The sequence below is a fragment of the Elgaria multicarinata genome, chromosome 10 (assembly GCF_023053635.1).
Source record: "Elgaria multicarinata webbii isolate HBS135686 ecotype San Diego chromosome 10, rElgMul1.1.pri, whole genome shotgun sequence".
Classification (NCBI taxonomy): Eukaryota; Metazoa; Chordata; class Lepidosauria; order Squamata; family Anguidae; genus Elgaria; species Elgaria multicarinata.
Genome location: NC_086180.1, coordinates 30,281,155 through 30,304,503, shown reverse-complemented (window position 1 = coordinate 30,304,503; position 23,349 = coordinate 30,281,155). Strand labels below are relative to the sequence as shown.

At 43.7% G+C, this 23,349-nt stretch overlaps 2 protein-coding genes across 2 annotated transcripts in view; both read left to right on the top strand.

Annotated features, from left to right (window-relative positions):
* CASP6 (caspase 6) overlaps positions 1-23,349 on the top strand; it is a 459,872-nt gene that overhangs the window by 428,144 nt on the left and 8,379 nt on the right. The window contains exons 2-3 of the mRNA XM_063135879.1: positions 18,332-18,398; positions 20,831-20,872. Coding sequence (XP_062991949.1) covers positions 18,356-18,398; positions 20,831-20,872 — 85 coding nt within the window. The 5' untranslated portion in view covers positions 18,332-18,355. The remainder of the gene's footprint in view (positions 1-18,331; positions 18,399-20,830; positions 20,873-23,349) is intronic.
* Positions 308-8,799, top strand: PLA2G12A (phospholipase A2 group XIIA). The gene is made up of 4 exons (XM_063136124.1): positions 308-1,052; positions 2,579-2,655; positions 4,645-4,810; positions 7,083-8,799. Exons 1-4 carry the CDS (start codon positions 836-838, stop codon positions 7,199-7,201), a joined length of 579 nt encoding a protein of 192 aa, XP_062992194.1. The 5' UTR covers positions 308-835; the 3' UTR covers positions 7,202-8,799.

Below are 23,349 nucleotides of genomic sequence, written 5' to 3'. Positions count from 1 at the left end.
CTGCCCAGCGGCGGTTGCTCAGAACCCCGCAAGTCAGGGGAACTGAGGCAGCTCTTCTATCGAGCCGCCGCCGCCGCCGCCGCCGCGCGCTCTCCCCCTCCGGTGACCTCAGCAGCGGCACTGCCCAGAGAGGCAGCCCTCTGTCTCTTCAGGCGACCCAGCGATTGGGCCGCGGGCCGCTGCTGAGGAGGGCTGAGGTCCCATCACGAGCACGCTGAAGAGGAAGTCCCAGCGCGCTCCACCCCGACCCTGCTCCTGGTGCCTTTTCTCCTTAGGGACGCAGCCAGCCCCGCGTCGCGCTGCAAAGCCTTGGAACCGAGAGGAGGCGGTTTCTGTTTCTTTAAAGCCTCCGGAGGAGGAGGAGGAGGAGGAAGAGAGGGTTCCTCGGCCCGCCTCCCGGGCACCCTCCGCCTAACTCTGTACGCCACGACCTTTCGCAGCCGCCGCCTCCAAAGGACTCGCCGCGACGCCCCCTTTACCTTCCTTGCGCCTGACGTTATCGGGGCGGGGCTGTTTCAGGCTGACGGTGTTGTGGGCATCAGGTCCCGACGTGTGCGCGTGTTTTCTTCCGGCATGGTGGAAATTCCCGGCCGGAGCTGGGGCGAGGGATCGGGGACCCCGAGCGGCCGCTGTGCGCGTCGGTGAGAGGCGGCTGCCTGGGGCGGCGTGTGCGTAATGGAGCTGCCCGGCGCCGGAGGAGCGGGAGTCTAGCCCGAGCCGGTCCACGCGTCTGCCGGCGCCCTCCGAATCCTGCCACGCCGAGAGCCTTCCAGAACCCGGATCCTTTGCGCGCGCGCGCGCACGTTCTGGAGCTCTGGCCCCTGCGCCTTCGGGGATGACGGTGAGCCAGGCCCTGCTGTCGCTTCTCGTGACCTGCGGCTTGCTCGGGAGCCAGCCCCAGGCCGGCTGGGGCCAAGAGCCTCAGACCCCAGACTGGAGGATGACGCTGAAGACCATCAGGAACGGCGTTCACAAGATCGACACTTACCTGAACGCGGCCCTGGATCTCCTGGGAGGAGAGGATGGTCTCTGTCAGTATAAATGCAGCGATGGTAATATTGAGGGAGCGGTAGGTGGGTGGGTGGGTGCCCGTTTATATTAGAATGGTACCAGATCTTGGTCTATTATTAATACCTGCTGATTCAAATTGAATCTTGGGGAATGCTCATGCACCAATCTTGCTAAAAGTTTAAGCAGGTCTGGGAGCAGTTAGCACCTAGATGAGAGACTTCCTAGGAAGCCTATGTGCACCTTGCAGATTTCCATAATGGAAGAAAAGTGGGGTGTAAGGTGATTAAATACACATATTCAAATCCTGAGGTGCCTACAGGGTGCTGGTGATCAAGGGGTGCAGTATGTGCGGTGGATTCTTATGCATGCTCACTCCAGAAGTAAGTCCTAATGGATCAGGTACTGTAAAATAAGTTTGTCGTCTTTATGGTAACTGAAGCATTAATGTCACAAACTTTTGTGTCTTTAGCTTCTCATTTGTGATACCAGACAACAGTAGTGACATTTTAAAATACTGACAGTAACAATTAGTGTAGTTCTGGCTCCTTACTGCATAGTCAACCTGCATAGTGGTTAATATCTATTGTTTTATCATGACCTCAAAGTTGTCTTTGTTCTTCAATTGCCGCTTGTATTACCTCATAACAGTGCCAAGGATTGTATTACAGAAGGATTAGGCATGTGTAAACATCTTCTGTCCATAGGCATCCGCTTTGTTAAAAACAGGATTAGAACATTTGGAAATGGATGTGAAAGATAATCCATTCTTCCTTCATCAGGATTGAGATGCTAGGTTAACCAATTGAGACCCTTTTTTTTTTAACCCCTTTGCTACTTTAATTCTTTAAAAGTCATTGGGAATCATTTGTGCTCAAAGTCATTTCTGGTCAAGGAGCTGAGGAGATGCTTGAACAGAAATAATTTAGGGCTCATCAACACCAAGCAGGATATTCCACTATGAAAGTGGTATGAAAGCGGTATATAAAAGGCAGGAGCCACACGACTGCTTTATAGCAGTATTGAAGTGCACTGACAACTGTTGGGGCCCATGACACAACTACACCAAGCAGGATATAACACTATGAAAGTGGTATGAAAGCAATATATGGTATACGTCAATGGGCCCCAACAGTTATCGGTGCACTTCAATACTGCTGTAAAGCAGTAGTGTGGCTCCTGCCTTTTATATACCGCTTTCATACCACTTTCATAGTGGAATATCTGCTTGGTGTAGATGAGCCCTTAGTTTATTTTTATTTTTAAATGGTGGCTGTCACTTACAAATATTAGGTCATAACTAGTGAGTAGATAGTATAGGATTGTGCCATTATTCTTTAATTGTTCCAACGGAATCCTATGGAATTTGGGATTATGCTTTAACCTCGTCTCCTCTAACCACACACGTTTATATACCCATATTTATACTGGTTTTCTATTGAATTCATTGGAACTAAAACCATTTGTATATCTTACAATAGCTGATATTATTGATGGACTTCTGTTTTGAGGCATCAAATCTGGGGGAAACTGAAACATCTTAAGCATTTAGAGTTTTTATATTTTGCAGGATATAAGCCTTTACCCCGCTATGGCTATAAACCATCACCACCCAATGGATGTGGTTCTCCCCTCTTTGGAGTTCATGTAAGTACTTCTTACTCTAGTGCTTCCTCGTGCACAGTGACTATGCTTTGAAAGAAGGAAGGCTGTTCAAATGGAAATGGATTGGGTTAAATTTTTAATGCAGTTATTTAAACATTCATATCCATATTTATAGGAAGGAAATTAGTATCACGGTTTTGAGAATAGGATACAAAGTCATGCCTGAGGTGTGTATAAAATGCAAGGGTGCTATCCTATGCATGTCAGATCAGTAGTAAGCCCCATTGAGTTCAGTGGGGCTTACTCCCAGGTTAAGTGTGTGTAGGATTGCAGCCATGTAGTGCAGTGATATTAATCTCAAACAGCTTAGAGATCCACATTCTTCATCTAGCAGGGTGTGTAATTTTTCACCAGAAAAATACACTAAGGACTCGTCTACACAGGGCGCTTTTCCCCATGGTAACTTCAGAGTGGCGGCAGGTGATATACATGATGCAGCCGCCACTCCGAAGCAATCCAGGGGCAAAGCCCCAAAGCTCCGCACTAAAAAAGTCAGGCACTTACCCAGACTTTTTTAGCTTGTAGCGAGGCTCTGCACCTCTGCAGATCCTTAAGAAAAAAAATATTTTTAAGGTTTTTTTTGGAAATTTTCCCCTCTTGTTCCCCCCCCCCCCATTTAGGTATAAATGTGATCCTTCGCATTTACAGTTCTTTAAAAGAATAACATGTCAGTCCCAATTTTTTTTTTAAAAAAAAAACCCCACTAACCTTAGAAGAGGGGGCGCGGATGCTCCTAGGTGCCCCAGACGTGCCACGCATATGCTTAGGTGGGTGGGTGCAATGGTGGCACCCGGAAAGTCCGCAACTGTGCTCCTTCCAATGTAGATGGTCGGAAGGAGCGTCAATGTGCCACTGCGCCGCCACGCGTAGCTTTCCTGACGTCACCTGAGGGCTAGGTTTTATGGAGGAGCAGGCCACCTGAAAGCCCTTCGGCTAGCTTATAAAAATACTCCTTGTCACGTTCCACCAACCTACCAAACTCTTTCATTAGTGCTCCTGCTAGCCCCTTGCTAGTTATTCCTTGGGCTTGAGCACACATATGTACCTTGCTGCTCCTAATTTTCTGTCATGTAATCTCCCTTCCCAAGTGGCACTGCTTTCCCTCCATAGTTGGACTCACATATTAAAACATCTAACCACTTTAACTGACCTGAACAGTCCTGTCGTCTAAAGCCTACTGCCATCAGTCCCCACCCCCACCCCACTGTTGATTGCAAATTCCACACACTTTACAGTCTCGGGCTAGATTCTAATTTAAATGAAAAAGGAAGATGATGGTGTTGGGCATGCAGAAGCACCTATTCGGAGCCCCCTTTTGTCAAGTAACCTGTGCCAGAGTGTGTTCAGCCTGCTATGGAGTCTGATAAGAGTTCTACCATATATGGCTCAAGCAAATAAACTTTACAAGTTTTAGAATTATCTGCCAGTAGGACCTGGTCAAAAATTCATCGCTTCTCTCTGAGTGTTCAAGTTCTGGTCTTCCAGTGTTCATGAAGATCTATAACACCAAAACGCCATATTTAAATCCTCCAAGGTGTGAGGAAAGGATTCTTTCCTGGCTCCTATAAGACACAACTGAAGCATCAGAAGATAACTTGCTTTTCTATATAATACCATGGTTAACTCACCCAGCTGTTAGAGTGAGATACATTTGTTTGCTCTCATGAATGTTCTACGGTGATTGGTTCCTATTATGGTCGGAAAGGAACATTTTTCAGACTTCAAGCATAAATTTCAGTGGATTTTAATTTATTTCATTTTGTACCCAAGCTATCCTTTAAGACATGATTTATTTTTTATTAATGAGATGTATTTTTAAAATTTAATCCCTTCACCTTCCAGACACTTTTGGATTTCCTTCAAGAGACACTATTTCCATTTCTTTAACGTGCTGGTAGTAGTTTATGTTTTAGAATGGTATGTCTTGCAAATGCTTTCACAAAATGGTAATTTTAATAACTTGTTTCTCAGTTTGACATTGGAATTCCCTCCATGACAAAATGCTGCAACCAGCATGACAGGTGTTACGATACCTGTGGAAATGAAAAACATGATTGCGATGAGCAATTTCAATATTGCCTTTCTAAAATCTGTAGAGATGTACAGAAGACATTAGGAATACCAGAGACTGTACAAGGTAAGAGAAGCATAATTGTAATGTATCTTTGCGGAGTTTCTATAACTGCAGACAGTAATTTAATGAAAATTTGAACCAGAGATACATGTTAAGAAGAAGAGGTGGACCACTCAATAGCCTGCTATGATCATTTTTTTATGACAATTTACAGATAAAATTGATTGTATCCATGCTGCCTTGAGTGCCATAATGGATACAGGTCCAGTGGATTTAACTTTGGCTCCTGCTTGTCCAGTTACAATGGATACTTCTCAAATTGTACTGCCCGAGGATGCGGACAAGGTCCTTGGAGAAGTGAGGACTATCACTTGTGTGCTGTACCCTTGGCCTTCCTAGCCTACAAAAGCAGTTGGCAGGGAGACACTGGCTAAGTTGGTAAAGACAGTGGTGTACGCCTCTTTATGGCAGTCATCTTGCCTAAAGGAAGCAGTGGTTAGACCTTTGTTTTTAAAAAAGCCTCTCTGAACTCCACTGTGTTGGATAATTTCTGGACAGTCTCCAATATTTCATTCTTGGGCAAGGTGCTAGATAAGACATTATTTGGAACCATTTCAATCTGGCTTCAGGCCTGGTTATGGGACAGAGACTTCTTTTGTCACCTTGGTGGATGAACACCAGGAACTGGACAGGGTGTGTGTGTCCCAGTTAGTTCTGCTGGACCTTTCGGCAGCTTTCGATACCATCAGCAATGGCATCCTTCTAAGGTGTCTGTCTGAGATGGGACTGGGAGGCATTGTTATATGGTGGTTCAGCCCTTCTTGGAGAGGCAATCTTAAAAGATGGTGCTCGGGGCTTCCTGTTGGCTGTTGGCTTGTGGTGTCCCTCAGGGTTCCATCTCCTCCCCTATGCTATTTAACAAATATATGAAATTGCTGGGAGAGATTGTCTTGAATTTTGGGATTTGGTGCACCAGTATGCTGATGACACCCAACGCTATCTCTCCTTTCCATCTAAATTGAAGGAAGCTGTTCTCAATTGAAGAAAGCTGTGCCTGATGATGGTAATGAAGTGGATGAGGACAGATTGAAGCTTAATCCAGACAAGACAGAAGTGTTCATGGTCAGTCGAAAGGCAGATTAGGGAATAGGGATGTGATGGATGGGGATTGCACTCCCTGAAGACTCAGGCTTGCAGTTTGGTGTACTCTTGGGCTCAGCCCTGAACCTGGATGTCCAGGGCCAGATCTACACTAAGCAGGATACAGCACTTTAAAAATGGTTTGAAAATGGTATATGTAATGTGTCCTGGGTCTGAACAGTTGTCAAAACCATTAAAAACCATTATAAGCAGTAGTGTAGATCTTGCCATGGTCTCAGCAGTGGCCAGGAACATGTTTGCATAACTATGGCTAGTGCGCAAACTGTGCCCATTTCTAGAGATGTCTGATTTGCCGTGACATAGTTACATCCCTTTTGGACTACTGTAATGTGATCTATGTTGGGCTGCATTTGTTCAGAAACATCAGCTGGTTCAGAATGCTGTGTCCAGACTGTTGTCTGGGGTTGGTTACAGAGAGCACACAACTCCCTTGTTACAACAGCTTCACTGGCTAACAGGAGCTACCTGAACGATGGCCTTCTCCGATACAAGTCTGTCCAGTCCTAAAGATCTTCTTGAGAGGCCTTCTTTCAAGACCGCCACCATCAGAAGCACATTTGGTGGCAATGCAAGACAGGGCCTTTTGGTAGCTGCTCCCAGGCTCTGAAACTCACTCCCTAGGGAGACAAGGTTCACTCTCTCACTGCTGTCCTTCAACCAACAAGCAAAGAGTGCTTTATTCAAGAAGGCTTGTAAGTAGGTCTGTGGATTGGAATGCTGTGTTTATTCTGTAATTGTATTTTACTATGTGTTATTGTTTTAATTTATTTTAAATTGTTTTGTATGCTGCCTTGAGTGCCATTTTTTTAGTTGAAAGTGGGGTATAAATCAAATAAATCAATACTTTCTAAAATTTAATTTAATTGAACAGATAGTAAAAATTGTTCCTGTATGCCTATATGCAATATAATTTTCATTCACAGTCTTGGGTCAAGGAAAGCCCAGATAAACTAGGGCCAATCTACACCAAGCAGGATATACCACTATGAAAGCAGTTTGAAAACAGTATATGGAATGTGTCATGAGTTCCAACAGTTGTCAGTGCATTTCAGTACCGTTATGAAGCAGTAGTATAGATCCTGCCCAGGTGTCAAATGTTTTTTCTCTGTAATGACAGCTATATCTGATTTTACTATTAAAGTATGAATGGAATCCCTTTTGTCCCCCCTTACAGCCTGCGAATCAACAGTGCAACTAGTATTTGATGCAGTTATACATTTAGGGTGCAAACCATACCTTGATAGTCAAAGAGCTGCATGCATGTGTCAATATGAAGAAAAGAGAGACCTTTAAAGAAGCTTATGACCTTCTACACAGCTTATGCAGATCCATCGGTATTGGAAGAAGCCTTTTGTTACAAAGCTGTGCAATACATTCAGTTGAACATGAAGATGCTCTACATCTCTGTAAAAGACACTAATTTTGTAAGTTTTTTGTATAGCACTTCTTCCCTCCACCATTTTTGCATACATTTGCAATCTTTTAAGGATCTTTTGCACACTTTTTAAAAGATAAATGTAATATTTTGATAACTGGCCTTTAGAGTGGTACAATTATGAGTGCTGCTCTGAATTGAAGGAGGTGAACACCACTAAACGCTGCGTGGATAATAAAAAGTAGGTCAAACTGTGGTCTTACCAGCAATCAATATCTCTTCAGTGCCTCAAGAAAAATGCCTGGAAAACAGACATGGGTAATGTTTGCAATTTGATTGTCTTATAGTGGGGTATTTCTTGGAATAGATTCCCTCTCTGCTTGTACAGTCCTATCCATGTTTAATTGGAAGTAAGCCCCATTGTGTTCATTGGGCTTGAACCCTAGTAAATGTTCCCAGAATTGCAGCCTTACATGGCAGTCCTGTATACAGTTGTGGGAGTAAGCATAGGATTGCCCTGAACATCTACTACCTGTCATAGTATGTCAGATTCAACTTGATGTTTTGGGATCACTGAAATCACATGGAAGGTAGTTCTGAAAGCATTTATATAACTGTGTCTATGATATTTAAGTGCCTTAAGTGCTTACAGGATTTAAAACCAAACATTTTAAATACATTTTAAATACTTAAGTGACAAAATCCAGTAGTTTACACAATGACTTTGTAGTATGTATCAAGTCTCAACTGCCAAGACAATAAAAGAGCTGTTATATTGTGTGCAACAGATGTACCTTGGCATGTACTTCTTAGCCTGAACAATGGAAATATCAGCCTGAACAATGGGCATTTGTCATTCAGTGTGTGGAACATTTTCCTATCATATCCCCTTGTTATTTCTTAGGGTTATGGTACGGCTTTGGCAATTGTGCAAGGCCTATTTTCCATTTGATTTTTTAAAAAATTTATGTGTCTGCACTTTTCCGTTTGACTGTGAAATAAAAAAATCTTCTCTAAATTTATTTTTTTATGGTACTTTAAAAAAATGAAGCTATTCCTAGGGACAAACCTTAGGTCTAGCTATGGCCTATGACTGCCCCAATAAAAGCAATGGACTAGCTGTCCTGTTAATTTAAAGGCACAGCTAACTTCAGCAGGATTGAAACCTATAGATTTTTGTATATTGTCTTTGGGCATCAAAACATTTTTTGTGCCAAAGACAGTCTTTTATGAAACAATGTGAATTTTGAATACAGAGCATGATTCTCCCTGAAGTATCTGAACACAGAAACACTACAAGTTGTTGAATTAAATTACTTGAAAAGTGGTCTATATTTTCTTCTGTAGTCTTTATTGATGAAGCATAAGAGAATTTTTAAAGGTTTTAAAGTGAAAATACTACTGAAAATACTACTGTATCTATTGTGGGGGTGGGTGGGTAGGGGTGGAGAAACAAATTAAGGAGCCAAAGCTGAGTCTATGTCATGTAATTTTTCTGTTAATAAAAATTAACTGAGTAGCATACTATTGTGAGAAAACCTTGCATCATTCATTTTACAAGTCTTTATTTTGGTTGTGTTTGGATGTAACAATAAACAGTACTTCATCATGACGAGAACAAACCTAGCTGAGCCTCAGGCTCATGTGCACTCACCCCTCTCCTCTCTTTCTCCAATACAGCCATAAGGAGATTGGAAGCTTTTGTTTCTGCTTTGAACTAATTGCAATTTAGTGTTATGCCCAAGCTGCAGTTAGTTTCAACAATAGCTTACTGAAATGAGCCAACTTCAAACCACGGTTAATAATGCTGGCTTGTTTCAATAAACCATAGTTAAGGTTAACAATAGTTTAGGATTTGATCATAACACTAAACTGGTTAATCAAGAATTAAGCAAAAGCTTCAGATCTCTTGTACCTGTGCCGAAAGAGAAGGGAGTGTACGAATCTGAAGATTACCTAGACTTAATTACCTAGATTACCTAGACTTGTCAATGTCATAGACAAATGGAACCTGCAACAAAATGTTGCAGTGTGGAGTGCTCCTGTTTAGGGTGCAAGGCAGCCATGTCCTTTTCCATTCCATTCTTTCTCCTCCACAATGGTTTCTGTTCTTCCCCCTCCCCAAACAGAGCCACTGAGCGTACTTAATATTATTAGGCTGTTTCTGGGTCTTTCCTTCCACAAATCAAGGATGGGAATTCTTGAATTCTCCAGAATTCAATTTCTGAGAAGCTCTTCAAAGCCACATTCCAGAGGCAAGTAGGGTCAAATGCAAAAGGAGTGTGGCCAAAAACACAAATAATAAAAAACAGTATATTTTAGCTTAAGGCTCTTACTGCCGTCAACAGCCTTAAGAGAGGTATTTCAACCTTTTAAATTTGGGGGGGGGGGACTTCCCAAAAGCCAGGAAGCCACCAAAAGACCAATGTTTTGGAGGAAAGGGAGGGTGTGTGGTAAACTGGGAACCCACAGAAGGCCAGATTTGGCCCCAGGCCAGGGTTACCCACCCCTAAATCCTGTTGATGCTCCAATTTTGTATGCGGATGGTGCATTTTTGCTATGTAAGGATCAGCACTTGGATAGCGAGTTTAACATTACGATAGTTGAAATTACCTGCCGACCTCCTTAGCAAGCCCCAGGAGGTTTTCAAGAGGGGTTTGGCACCTGTGCCAGAATACTTCACCGCTCCTTGCCTCCCAGTGATGTACCTCAGGAGGCTGGGAAGGGGAAAACAAGGTGGCAGGTGGAAGCCAGTGCTTCATTGTTAGACAGATCATGTTATTTGTTCTATAGCACCAGCAGAGGAGTACCTAAGACAGACTATAAGATTGATTGTGCTGTAAACCACTAAGTTAAAGCAATTACTGTTGGCAAAAAAGCTAAAATTACAGCATGTAATAGTGAGTGTATGAAATATAAATTATTGGTCTTCCAGTGAACAGACTGGCAGCTATGAGCAAATGAAAATTCATGTGAAATGCTTGACTGGGCAAGTCCATATATCATGGACTTTCCCTTTCTTGCAAAGAAGCATACGTCTCCCTTACTGAATTGCTAGTGAAGTCTGAGAGTAGTACTACTGATGTATATGAGCAGATGCCCCAACATGTATTAAAAGTTAGGGGATAGTCACACATTTTTAATATTTATTAATTGGCACAGCTTGGGCATTTGAGGTATTTCAGTTGCAAAATATTCAAGCCTTCAAAGATTAGATTTGTAAGGAGTTTCTATTGTAGTTGCCTTTACAGAACAAATAAGTGTTTCTCCCCCCCAACACCCAATTTTAAATATGGATTTCTGATTCAGTAGAAAGAGTAGCTACAGTAACAACTTCCAAGATTCTGGTTTCTAGATATGATAGTCTTCCACAGGCATGTACAACTTCCTAGGCTATTAAACTATGCCTTTATTCACAGTTATATCCACTCTTCCCCATCTTTAGATCCACAACAGTACTGTGAAGGTTAGGCTGAGAGAAAGCCAGCGAACTCTGGAGATTTCATATTTAATGTGAAATTCACTCAAATTTACTATGATTCACTCGACCATGGAGTCATAGAATTGTGGAGTTGGAAGGGTCACAAGGATCATCTAGTCCAACCCTCTGCAATGTGCAGGAAAACCAATTAAACTATCCATGAGTCTAGACTCTTCTTAAAAACCTTCAGAGATAGAGAACCCACAGCCTCTGTAGGTAGACTGTTTCACTGTTGTACAGAACTTATGATCAGGAAAAAATTCCTTATATTTAATACAAATCTAGGTAGCTGTAACTTATACCCATTATTCCAGGTCTTAATTTCTGTGGCAACGGAAAATAGTTCTTGTCCATCTTCCCTGTGGCACCCTTTTATGTACCTGAACACTGTTAACATGTCTCCCCTCAGTCTTCTTTTCTCCAGACTGAACATCCCAAGTTCCTTCAGCCTGTCCTCAAGTCCCTGTATCAGCTTTGTTGCCCTCCTCTGAACCTGTTCTAACCTGTCAATGTCCTTCTGAAAATATGGTCCCAGAATCGTTCACAATAGTCCAGGTGTGGTTTCGCTAGTGCTGAGTAGAGAGGAATAAGGATTTCACACGTCTTTGATACAATTCTTCTAATGCAGCCCAAAACTGCATTAGCCCTAGCCATCTATCTGTATAAAAGCCCAGACGCCTCCTCCAAGACACTTATGCAAATAGGAGAAAAGGCAGAGGCACTGGATTGGCCTACTGGTTGGTGATGTCACAATGACATCGCCAACCAGTAGGCCAATCCACTGCCTCTGCCTTCTCTCCTATTTGCATGTTCTCTCCTATTTGCACTAATAGGCCATTTGCATGTTCTCTCCTATTTGCACTTATAGGCCAATCCACTGCCTCTGCATTGTCTCTTATTTGCATGTTTAAAATTTCTGAGCTCACAGGGCCTTCTATGTAAGTTCCAAGGAAAACAACTGCCATCTACCAAGAAAAATAACTGCCATCTAGGGAAGTTCCAAGACTGAAAGCCAGAGGGCTCCGCCAAGCCACTTCTAGGTTTTGCCCTCTGGTGCCATCTAGCAACGTTTCTCAGAACTGCGGCCTTCTATGGAAGTTCCAAGTTCCGAAGAAAGCTAACTGCCAGGAACTTCCGGCCTAGCAGAGGGGCCAAAACCCACTAACCTCACCAGACTGCTCCTCTACAACTGTCGTATGACGGGCTTTTTTGCTAGTATATTATAAAATTGCCTGCCTTAAGAAAACATCAATACATCTCAATCACAAAGAAGAGAACACTGGTTCAATATTTTGAGGCGTGTTTTATGTTCCTTTTTAGTATCTCTACTGCCCTATATCAACTGAGCCATATGCCAGTAGCTGTTTCTCAAAGATCAGTGGTAGTGCACAAAGTATCTTCCCAGCATGCTTCTGTTGTTACCGATCATGTTATCTAGGAACCCTTAATAAGCTTCCCTGAAACACATGTTGAAAACTGTTGCACTAAACAAATACCATTATTTCTAAGATGTCACAAAACCACAAATACAAGTATTCATTTGCAATCTGGGGGAAATCCCTTCTGATTTCTCTGGGAAATCGATAACCCCAAATGCTGCAACACCAGTGGTGTGTATTGTAGACAATACAGTTTGTTCCTGGCTCAGTTTTTCAGGTGGATAAAGTGGGGCCCTTAGCAAAAACACATTTCTGTGGGAATTGCTGTTTTACAGATTTTTGTAAGACAGTCACATTTGAGAAATGAGATCTTAAAATGTCCAGTAGTACATCTCTAGAGAATCCAGTCACTCAAATACAAAATTTCAGTGAGGATAGAAACAATTCAGATAGCAAATCTGAGTATTGCTTTGGCCTGCCAACAGCATTCTTAGCAAAGTGACTCAAAGCCAGGAGTTTACATGTATTAGTCTGCTGCAGGTACAAAGTTCAGCAGGAGCAATCTGTGAGACAGAAACCAAAGCTAGAGGAAAAGGAGAGGAAAGTATACTTTCTCTAAACATTTAATGAAAATGGCAAGTCAAAGGGGAAAGACCTTCAAATCAGGTAAGTTAGAGGGAGTGTAAATTTTAATCATGCATCTAAAATCAAAGCTGCTGACTTATTTATGTAGTTTCTTTGTGCATGGAAACACAACACACCAATACACTTTTGGGTGGAAGCATTCATGTTGAACTTTCATTAATGAACAATTAGAAAAGTGTTCTATCCAGCTGCAGAATGCAGAGTTATGTTTCCATTTCATCCTCACTAATGTTAATTCAAGAAGTGTGGCATAAGATTTTATCTTCAGCATTAAAATATTAGTACCTTTTTGCATGATTGCCACAGCCCACCATTTTGAATATTAAAGCAGCGTATGGATTCTGAATGGTTTGGTAACCACACCAACAAACCACTCTTGCTTGGTTCAGATGTCACAATAAGCCATAACGACCGCCTATCGTGGCTCGAATATTCACCAACCCTGGCTTAAATAAGTCATGGTAGTCCGAGGTGATCATGCAAACTGGGTCAAGTGAGTGCAATTGTTCCTAATCTTCGAAAAGTGTCAGAAATTTTCTAAACTTCAGAAGCAGTTCACTGGCAGCAAGGCTGTGTTATTCTGCATACTCTTATATTTTTTATACTAGGTACAATATTTAACATCCTAAAAATCTCAGGATTTGTTTTTGAAAAATCATGGTTCTAGTCTTAAAGGCTTTTAAGATCAGCTTGAAAGTGACACAGAGGGAAGGTTCTGGTAGATTATTTGTTTATTTATTGCATTTTTATACTGCCCGATAGCAGAAGATCCCTGGACGGTTCACAATTATCTGAGGATAATTTTTAGTGGTAGTCAGGTTGTTAGACTTTCACACCCTGCATAACTCTCATCTCTTCAGATGATTTGAAGATGCAAAAGAAATACACCAATCTCATGAAAATATGCAGTTCAGAAGACAGATTACCATTGCCCTGTAGGTTTTTCTTTTTCTTTCTGCATAGAGTTCACACAGCTGTCACCTCCAAATTAGATTACTGCAATGCGCTCTACATGGGGCTGCCTTTGAAGATGGTTTGGAAGCTGTAGCTTGTGCAAAATGCAGCGGCCATATTGATAACCGGAACCAGAAGGTTTGAGCATATAAAACCGACTCTGGCCTGCTTGCTTTGGCTGCTTGTACGTTTCCGAGCCCAATTCAAGGTGCTGGTTTTAACCTACAAAGCCTTATACAGCTTGGGACCACAATAACTGACAGAACGCCTCTCCCAACATGAACCTACCCATACACTACACTCAACATCTAAGTTCTTCCTCTGGGTGCCTACTCCAAGGGAAGCTCGGAGGATGGCAACAAGGGAAAGAGCCTTGTTTTAAATAGATATTGTCTGTTTTTGTTTGTATTTTATGCTTTCTATGGTTTTAAATTTTGTATATTTGTTTTTAATGTTCACTGTTTTTAACTTTTGTAAACCGCCCAGAGAGCTTAGGCTATGTGGTAGTATATTAATATTAATATTAATAACAACAACAACAACTAACAGAAAATACATCCCAGATACCATTTTATGTTTTTAGATAGAAAAAATATGCTTCTTACAAATGAATCAGTAATGTAAATTGGCAGACTATCTGTCCAGAAATTGTCACCATGGAAGATTTAACAGTATTAAGTGGAAATCCATTAACCTCATAAAGAAACTTGTCGAGAGAAAGACAGATGGCATCTTTCTATCTTGCTATCCCTCTGAAAGTTGTTGACGTTTACATTATTATACTTTTAATTATACACCCTTTATTATTATACACTGTATTATACTTACAGTGGAATCCTATATGTGTCTACTCAGAAATAGGTTCCATTGAGTTCCATGTGGCTTATTCCCAGGTAAATGGGCCTTAGAATATAATCCTGTACATGTAGTCAGAAGCAAGTCTCATTGAGTACAATGGAGCTTACTCCCAGGTAAGCTTCTTCTCTTTTCCTGGTGCTAATAGGCATGGATTGTCTACATTTGGGATGCTTCCAATACATTGCACTTGTTGGAAACTCCATGTGTAAAACTAGTTTGTGACTCGTCATGCAAGTGTATAGGGGTGTTAGGTTATGTCACAGATTGTATTTACATTCTCCTTTTGACCAACAGCCTGTATGACCGGCTTTATTTTTTCAAGTGAAAGAATCAGTACACACCTTTCAATGTTAACATACTTCTGTAGGCAATTATATTTTATTTAAATTGAATTATAATAGCCCTTTATACTAGAGTGAAAACAAACCAAGCATAAAATATCCAAACACCAAGGCAGAAAAATTAAAATGCTCCTAATAACAACAATAATAAATTTATTTCTTACCCACCTCTCGTTTGGATCGAGGCAGGGAACAACAATAAGTATAAAATACATAAAACTGAATTAAAAACATAGTATACATTATTAAAACATCCTAAAATTTCACTGGATAGGCCTGCCGGAATAGATCAGTCTTTATAGCTTTCTTAAATGCTAAAAGACTGTTAAGTTGGTGAGTCTCCTCCGGCAGGCCATTCCACAGTCTGGGAGCAGCAGAAGAGGAGGTCCTCTGGGTAATACTTGTCAGCCTAATTTTGGCAGACTGAAGTAGATTCTTCCCAGAGGACCTGAGTGTGTGGGGCGGATTGTAAGGGAGAAGGCGATCCCACAGGTAGCCGGGACCCAAACCAGGTAGGGCTTTAAAGGTAATAACCAACACTTTATACTTTGCCCAGAAACTAATTGGCAGCCAGTGAAGAGATTTTAAAACCAGTGTTTTAAAATTCCTGTGTATGTGAACTCTAATTTATATTGTGCAAGCATGCGATATGGCATGAACAAACTAACAAATTCAGTACTCTTGTCATAAATAAGTCATCATGCAATATATAGGGATGGACTATGGACTATAACAAAATGGGCATAATATACAATATATTTTTTATAAAAGCAGTATAGCGTAGCTTATTAATATTTATGGAATCTTTCAGGTATTCAGAATGTCATTCTTATCATATCTGCATATATTGTACGCAGAATAATGAATATGGGGGAAATACTTGCCACAGGGTGTTCACAGAAGTTCAAGCAGACATTCATAATCTTTAATACTCATGACTGTATTGTAGCGTTAACAGAACGGCTGTCTGTGCTGCAGCTGTTTGTTGCCTAACTCTGTGGTTATATAGGCAGATTAGATTTTATCCTGAGAAAATAACCCCGCCCTGCCCTGGGAGTATGAAATTTCATGCTTTATTACTCTGATGCTGGTATTTAACTGAATGTTGAAAGAAACTGACACGTTAAAAAAAAAACCAATCTAGTTTGGTTGATTAGCAGATTACTCTGCAATCTGTTGGTTGGCCACCCTAAGAGGTACTAATAGTCTGTGAAATGGTGTCCTGCTGCTTTAAGAAGTACAACCTGCCACCCTGTGTAAAGAGAAGCCTCGAGGATTTGCATGTCCAAGCTGGAACTGTGACAAGGTCAAAGCAAGATATCTTGTCATTAGGTCATTACCATCTGGTCACATACTCAGGGCTGAAGTTCACCAAGTATGACTTAAACCACACCAAATCAAGTGCCTTGTGATGAGATTAAGGCATATATATCAGGAACTAGGCTAGGCATGAATACACCCCAAGGAAAGAGCCACATACCTGATAAGTAGAGTGGTCAAGCAGAGGTTGCCCACCCTTTAGCACAGAAATACTGGAGAAGAATGTGGATAAGGAAACATTTTTCTCCCTCTCTCAAAATACTAGAACCTGGGGTCATCCCATAAAGCTGATTGGTAGGAGATCCAGGGCAAATAAAAGGAAGTACTTCTTCACACAGCACATAATTAAATTATGGAACTCGCTACCACAGGATGTAGCAATGCACCAATTTGGATGGCTTTAATGCACCAATTTGGATGGCTTTAAAAGGGGGTCGGATAAATTCCTGGAGGAGAAGGCTATCAGTGGCTACTAGCCCTGATGGTTGTGTGCCATCTCCAGTATTTGAGGCTGTAAGCCTATGTGCACCAGTTGCTGGAGAACATGGGTGGGAGGGTGTTGCACCATGTCCTGCTTGTTCATCCCTGGCCGATGGCTGGTTGGCCACTGTGTGAACAGAGTGCTGGATTAGATGGACCCTTGGTCTAATCCAGCATCAAGGCACTTCTTATGTTCTTAAGTCATGGCTTGATTAGATTTTGACAAGGACTTCTGACATGTGTGTGTGTTTTTTTTTTAAGTATTCCTTCAGCTATCATTTTGCCCAGGGACACATCTTTTGTTCAAAGACTATAAGAACCTTGCACATAAGGCCCTCAGTGTTGTGGTGATCTCTATGCTTCCCATTGGCTCTCAGACACTCACTTCTTAGTGAAACCATGTTCCTGGCCCTCCCATGGTCCTGGGACCATAATGTTTCTAATTAGTGGCAAACTCAGCTACTTCCCCTGCGTGCTAAAGGTTTGGCATCCCCCACTCTCAGTGCCTACCAAACCCAATATTCCAGATGTGACTGTTGGCTCTCACTCCATTGCTGAAATCACTTTAGCCGTGTCAAGTAATTCCCAGTTTTATTGTTGCTGGTAATATAAACACCATTTTTATTTATTTATTGCATTTCTATACCGCCCAATAGCCGAAGCTAAACTGCACCGTGCATGGCAGCTGTTAATAATGTGATCGTCCGCCCCGTCATGTCGCCCAATAAACTTCCATGGACTATAGGCCGCACAGATGCATGGAGTGCATCTCCATAACACTCGATGCATCTAATGAAGTGGGCTCTAGTAAGGAAAGCTGAGCGAAGGAAGATAGATGCTTTTGAACTATGGTGTTGGAGGAAAATTCTGAGACTGCAAGAAGATCAAACCAGTCCATACTCCAGGAAATAAAGCCAGACTGCTCACTTGAGGGAATGGTATTAAAGGCAAAACTGAAGTACTTTGACCACGTAATGAGATACCCTGGAGAAGAGGCTGATGCTAGGGAAAGTGGAAGGCAAAAGGAAGAGGGGCCGACCAAGGGCAAGATGGATGGATGATATTCTGGAGGTGACAGACTTGACCTTGGGGGAGCTAGGGGTGGCGACAGGCAACAGAAAGCTCTGGCGTGGGCTGGTCCATAAAGTCACGAAGAGTCGGAAACGACTGAACGAATAAACAACAACAACAGTCTTTAAGGTGCCTCAAGACTCTTCCTTGTTTTTGCTGCGGCTACCCTCTTTATTACTGTTATCTTTTACGTCGGGCAGAAACCAGACTCCAGGAACAAGCCGGGGCGAATCCCTTTGTCCCTTCTTAAGCAAGGAAACACAGAAAGTTCCCTCAGCACGGCTGGCTGTCCAGACACCAGGTAAAGGTGTTGCAGGCCCAGCTTTGAAAACGGAAGGAGGTTCACGCAACCAAGCCCCGAGATTATTGTTCTAGTGAAGAGGAAAACGAAGGGTGGGTGGACGTGTAAACGCGGAGGAGGGGGAGGAGAGGAGGGCGGGCAGTGCAGGGAGGCTGTCTGGCTTCCTTCCTGGAGGAGGAGGAGGAGAAAAGTTGGCTCCAGTAGCAGCTGCACCACAAGTCGCCGAGCCCCAAGCGCCAGCCATGGAGAACCCCAAGCGGCACAGAGACTCCAAGAATGCCTCAGGTAAGGCGCCGAACAGCGTTTTCTCTTTGCCCCTTTCCTCGCTCGGCTTCTCCGCCTGAATTTGCAGGAGAGCCTGGCGGCCAACGCTCCACATGTTTACCGACGGGGGCGACAGACGGTCTCCACTCCAAACGACACCCGTTCACTTGAAGGCTGTGCGCGCGGGTTGCCTCCCCCCACCCCCCCAAAAAGAGGCCCAGGGGTCAGAGGGTTCTTCGCGTGGGCATGCCTTGTTCAGAGAAAGGGACCAGAGAACTTAATTCGAGTCAGACTCCTCCTAAGAAGAGTTCCTCTGAGCACACACAGAATGCTGTTGCCTCACCGCGAAATAAACCCACAGCTCTCGAGGACGAAGCGGTTTGGGCTTCTGTCATTTATATATATTGGTGGAGGATTCCTTGTGACCAATGCTGGTGGTGTGTGTATATGCTGTGAAATACATATATGGCGGTAGGTGAGGGTAAAGGCCCTTTTGGGGTTTGGTGCAAGCGGAAGGTCGAGGGCATAACTTTTGGCCCGGGGGAGGGGGGGGCGCGGAACAAAACCAAACCGCTGCCCTCTTTGTAGATAAGCGCGGGTGTGGGCAGGGCAGCCCTTTGCTTCCACGCCCGCCCTTTGTTCTCCTCACTTCGAGGCTGTCCGCTTTCCTTTGTTCTTTCTCCCCTTCCTCTATGCCTCCCTCTGCTCCGCCCAAGTAGTCGTTGTAGTAACGTGGCCGCCGCGTCACAGTGTTTTGCACCGAATTAGAGCTGTGGGGCTCGTTTGTTATCGCTCCCTGAGGGCGTGCAGGAAGAGAGCCGGTTATTCAGCGATGCCACAAAGCAGCGGCTCGAAACTAAAGTACACACCAGGTTTGATGCTAACTGGATCAAACAGACCCCAAAGGCGCAGCTTATTTGGCAGAAACAAAACTCAGTTACTAAACTACATGCCTGACAACCGGTTAGTGATTACAGCAGCCTTCTTCGCACCTGATGGCCTTCACATGTTTGGGACTACAACTCCCATCACAGCCAGGTTGGGCAATGTTCAGGAGTGCTGGGAGTTGTAATCCAAAACATGTGGAGGGCACTACAGTTGACACCAGCTGCATGCAGTGGAATGCATACCTGCTGTACTTCTAATCACGCATCATCATTACAACCCACACTTTTGCAAAAGTTAGAAAAATAGCATAATGTGTCACTACTAGGTAATCACATTCCTGCAAGATGTTAGTGCAGTGTATTGGGCTGAGACCTAGTTTCCCAGCTCATGTGTGCATACTGTTGGATGGTAATGGACGAGATACTTGCCCAGGTTGGATATTTCAGGGTTTGATTTCCTCACAGAGTGCTTCCAGTTACATCAAGGGGTGGCATCCTTGGGCACTTATTGCTACAGCCTCCTGTTTCTGCTACAGCTGATCCTCTTCAGTGTCATAGGCCACATATCCCCTCCCTTTGAAATGCATGGGCAAGCAAGCTGCTAGCAGCAACCACGGTTGGACCCAAATGGAGAGGTTGAACAAGTGGGACAGAGCAGCAGGGAAGAGTGGGTGTCATTATGGGCTGCTAAAACGTTGAGGCAGCCCTACTTCCGGTTCCTTTGCCTATCTTGTATGGACTAAATCCAGACGCATGCTTCTTGCCCACTTGGCCACAAAGCTGCGCAGTTAATATAAACAGACCAACGCTGCCTATATAATCTGCACACCCAGCTTGCTGCCATTGGTGGATGGTGCATAGAGAAAAAAGCTCTTCCACATTCCAGGAGCACCTCCAGGAGCAAGTTGGTACACATGATGGTAGAAGAGGCACTTCCTCTGCCTGGCTGGTCACACCTTCAGTTCTGAACTGGAAAATGAGGATACATTCACAGAGAGGAATGAAAGAAAGGAATAGAGTTACCCATGTTAGGCCAGCCCATCTATTACATGGGAGTCCCTGCTGTTCGGTCTGCTTAAAAATTTGGAGGACACAATAATAAGATATGAAAAAAGTGTATAAATACCTAAAACTACGAACAATATTAAAAATACTGATTTGCTGATTATAACTTAATATGATGCAAATATGAAATAGTTTATTATTGGAAATATTGAGCTGAATCCTGAGATCTGTGAATGGAAGGGCACTTTCCCCAGACAGTCCACTGTGCCCTCCCAGAAACATTACTCCAGAGGAGTAATGGTATAGGGCAGGGCACTAGGAGGAGAATGGAATAGGATGTTCCCTTCAGGGAGTTTCCTTCTGTTCATAGATCTCAGCACCCAAGCCAATATTTCTGACTAAAAGCTAAATACATTTTTTTAAATTTCCCCCAAATTTACAATCTTGTAAAACAGAAGGGGAAATGAAGAGCAAAATTAGAAGTAAACTATATCAATAACCACAGTTAGAAGTTGGATATTATGATTGTATTAATTAAAACTTTATTCCTTTCTACTGTAGGAGAAATCCACGTGGACAGCAAGAGCATGTTGGAATTCAAAGGTAAATTAGCATTTGTTCAAAATATAATTGGAGGTTAACTTTTCTAAGTGGCAACAGAACGGGGCGCAACATGCAGGAGAAGCAAGCAAACCCTCCTCCTCAGGATATGGGGGATACTCAATGGAGGAGCAAAGGTCCAGGGTGGAACAAAGATCCAGGGTGATTTTATTAGTCTGGCAATGTGACTGCCTTAACTTACCCCATCTGTCTGCACTTCACTGTACCTACCTTCTTGCTTCCTGATACTGGTCTTGGCCAGGCCATTTCTGGCTGACCCCGTCCTGCGCATGTCTTACTTCCCTGCCTACTTGCTATCTCTCTCCCCATTTCTTCTCCTAATTCCTTTCTCACCATATCTGTTCCCCATGGCTCGCTCCAAGCTCATCTCTCCCAACCTAATTCCTATTCGGTGTCTCCCCCCCTCACAGCTGCCTTTCTCGTGCTCCTTATGGAACTGTCGCTCTATCGCTTCCAAGGCCCCTGTCATCCAGGACTTGTTCTTCTCTAGATCTCTCCACCTCCTTGATCTTACTGAAACCTGGCTTCCTGCCCATGACACCGCCATCTCTGCTGCCCTCTCTCTTGGAGGACTCTCTTTCTCTCACTCGAGTCGCACAGAGGGTCGAGGTGGTGGTGTGGGTCTTTTATTATCGAGTTTGTGCCAGTTCCAGCCTCTTCCCATTCTGCCTTCACACTGTTTCTCCTCCTTTGAGGCACATGTGGTGAGACTCTTCACTCCGCTGCGACTGCGGGTTGCAGTTCTCTACCGCCCCCCTGGCTCATCCTCTAAATTTCTCTCTGATCTCGACTCGTGGCTGTCCTTTCTCCTCTCTGACAACTCTCCTACTCTGATTTTAGGTGACTTCAATATCCATGTAGATGACCCTCACGATGCTGCAGCTCTACGATTTCGCTCCTTATCTTCCTCTTACGATCTTAAGCTCTGGTCTGAAGCACCCACACATTCCCTTGGACACTGTCTGGATCTTGTCCTCACTCGGAACTGCTCTGTCCTGGACTTTTCTATCGCTGACTTTCCTCTGTCAGATCATCATCTAGTCTCTTTCAATATTACTCACAATCCCCCTCCTTCACGTCCCGCTTCTCGCCCTTGTCGTGACCTGCATTCTATCAACTACGAGGCTTTTTCTCAGTCCTTAGCCTCCTCTCTTCCTTCTGTCTACACAGCCGTCTCCTTGGACTCAGCCGTCTCCTCCTTTAACTCCTCCTTATCTTCAACTCTTGATAATCTTGCTCCATCTACAACTCGGATAGTTCGCCCCTCTCAACCCCAACCGTGGCTCACCTCTTTCCTCCGCTACCTTCGCTCTTGTTCCCGGGCAGCCGAACGCCTGTGGCGTAAGACCAAGGACTGGGCGGACTTTGTCCACTACAAATTTGTTCTCTCCTCTTTCTCTTCTGCCATTTCACTGGCCAAACAGCAGCACTACTCAACGTTGATCCAGTCAAATGCTAAGCACCCTCAGCGGCTCTTCGCGTCCTTCAATTCTCTTCTGAAGCCTAATCCGCCATCTCTCCCCGCCTCCCTGTCTGCCAACGACTTTGCCTCTTTCTTCAATGCTAAAATCCAAACTATACGCTCCGATCTAGCCAACTCTGCTCCGCTTCCAGCTCCTGTCCCTCACCTGTCAGCTCCTCCTTCAACTCTCTCGGCATTCCCTTCGGTCTCAGCTGATGAACTGTCTAAAATACTGCGCTCATCGAAGCCTTCCACTTGTTCCCGTGATCCGATTCCCTCTCGCGTCTTTATTAATCTTATCCCCGCTATCCTCCCATCCTTGCTTCACATCATTAATTCTTCTCTGTCCTCTGGTTCATTTCCTTCTGCTTTTAAACATGCTACAGTCTCTCCCATTCTCAAAAAACCCACTCTTGATCGACTATCCCTGTCTAACTACCGACCTGTCTCCCTCTTGCCCTTTGTCTCAAAGATCCTGGAACGTCTGGTCTACTCTCGTTGTCTTGACTTTCTCTCTAATAACTCTGCTCTGGATCCCTTTCAATCTGGCTTCCGTCCTTTGCATTCCACTGAAACAGCCCTTACCAAGATCACCAATGATCTTCTTACTGCCAAGTCTAAAGGCCATTATTCTGTTCTTATTCTCCTTGATCTAACCGCAGCCTTTGACACGGTTGATCACGATCTTCTCTTAGATTCCCTCCACGACCTTGGACTCTGTGGCTCTGTCTATAACTGGTTCGCCTCCTATCTAGAGGGTCGCTCTTTCAGCGTGTCGGCTAACGGCAGCTCGTCCTCCTCTTTTCCCCTTTCAGTTGGGGTTCCGCAAGGCTCGGTGCTTGGCCCGTTGTTGTTCTCTCTATACATGCTGCCCTTGGGCAAGCTCATTCAATCTCACGGCCTCCAATATCACCTGTATGCCGATGATACACAATTATATCTTTCATCTCCGGAACTTTCTCCAGATGTTCACGATCGTATCTCGGCATGTCTTTCA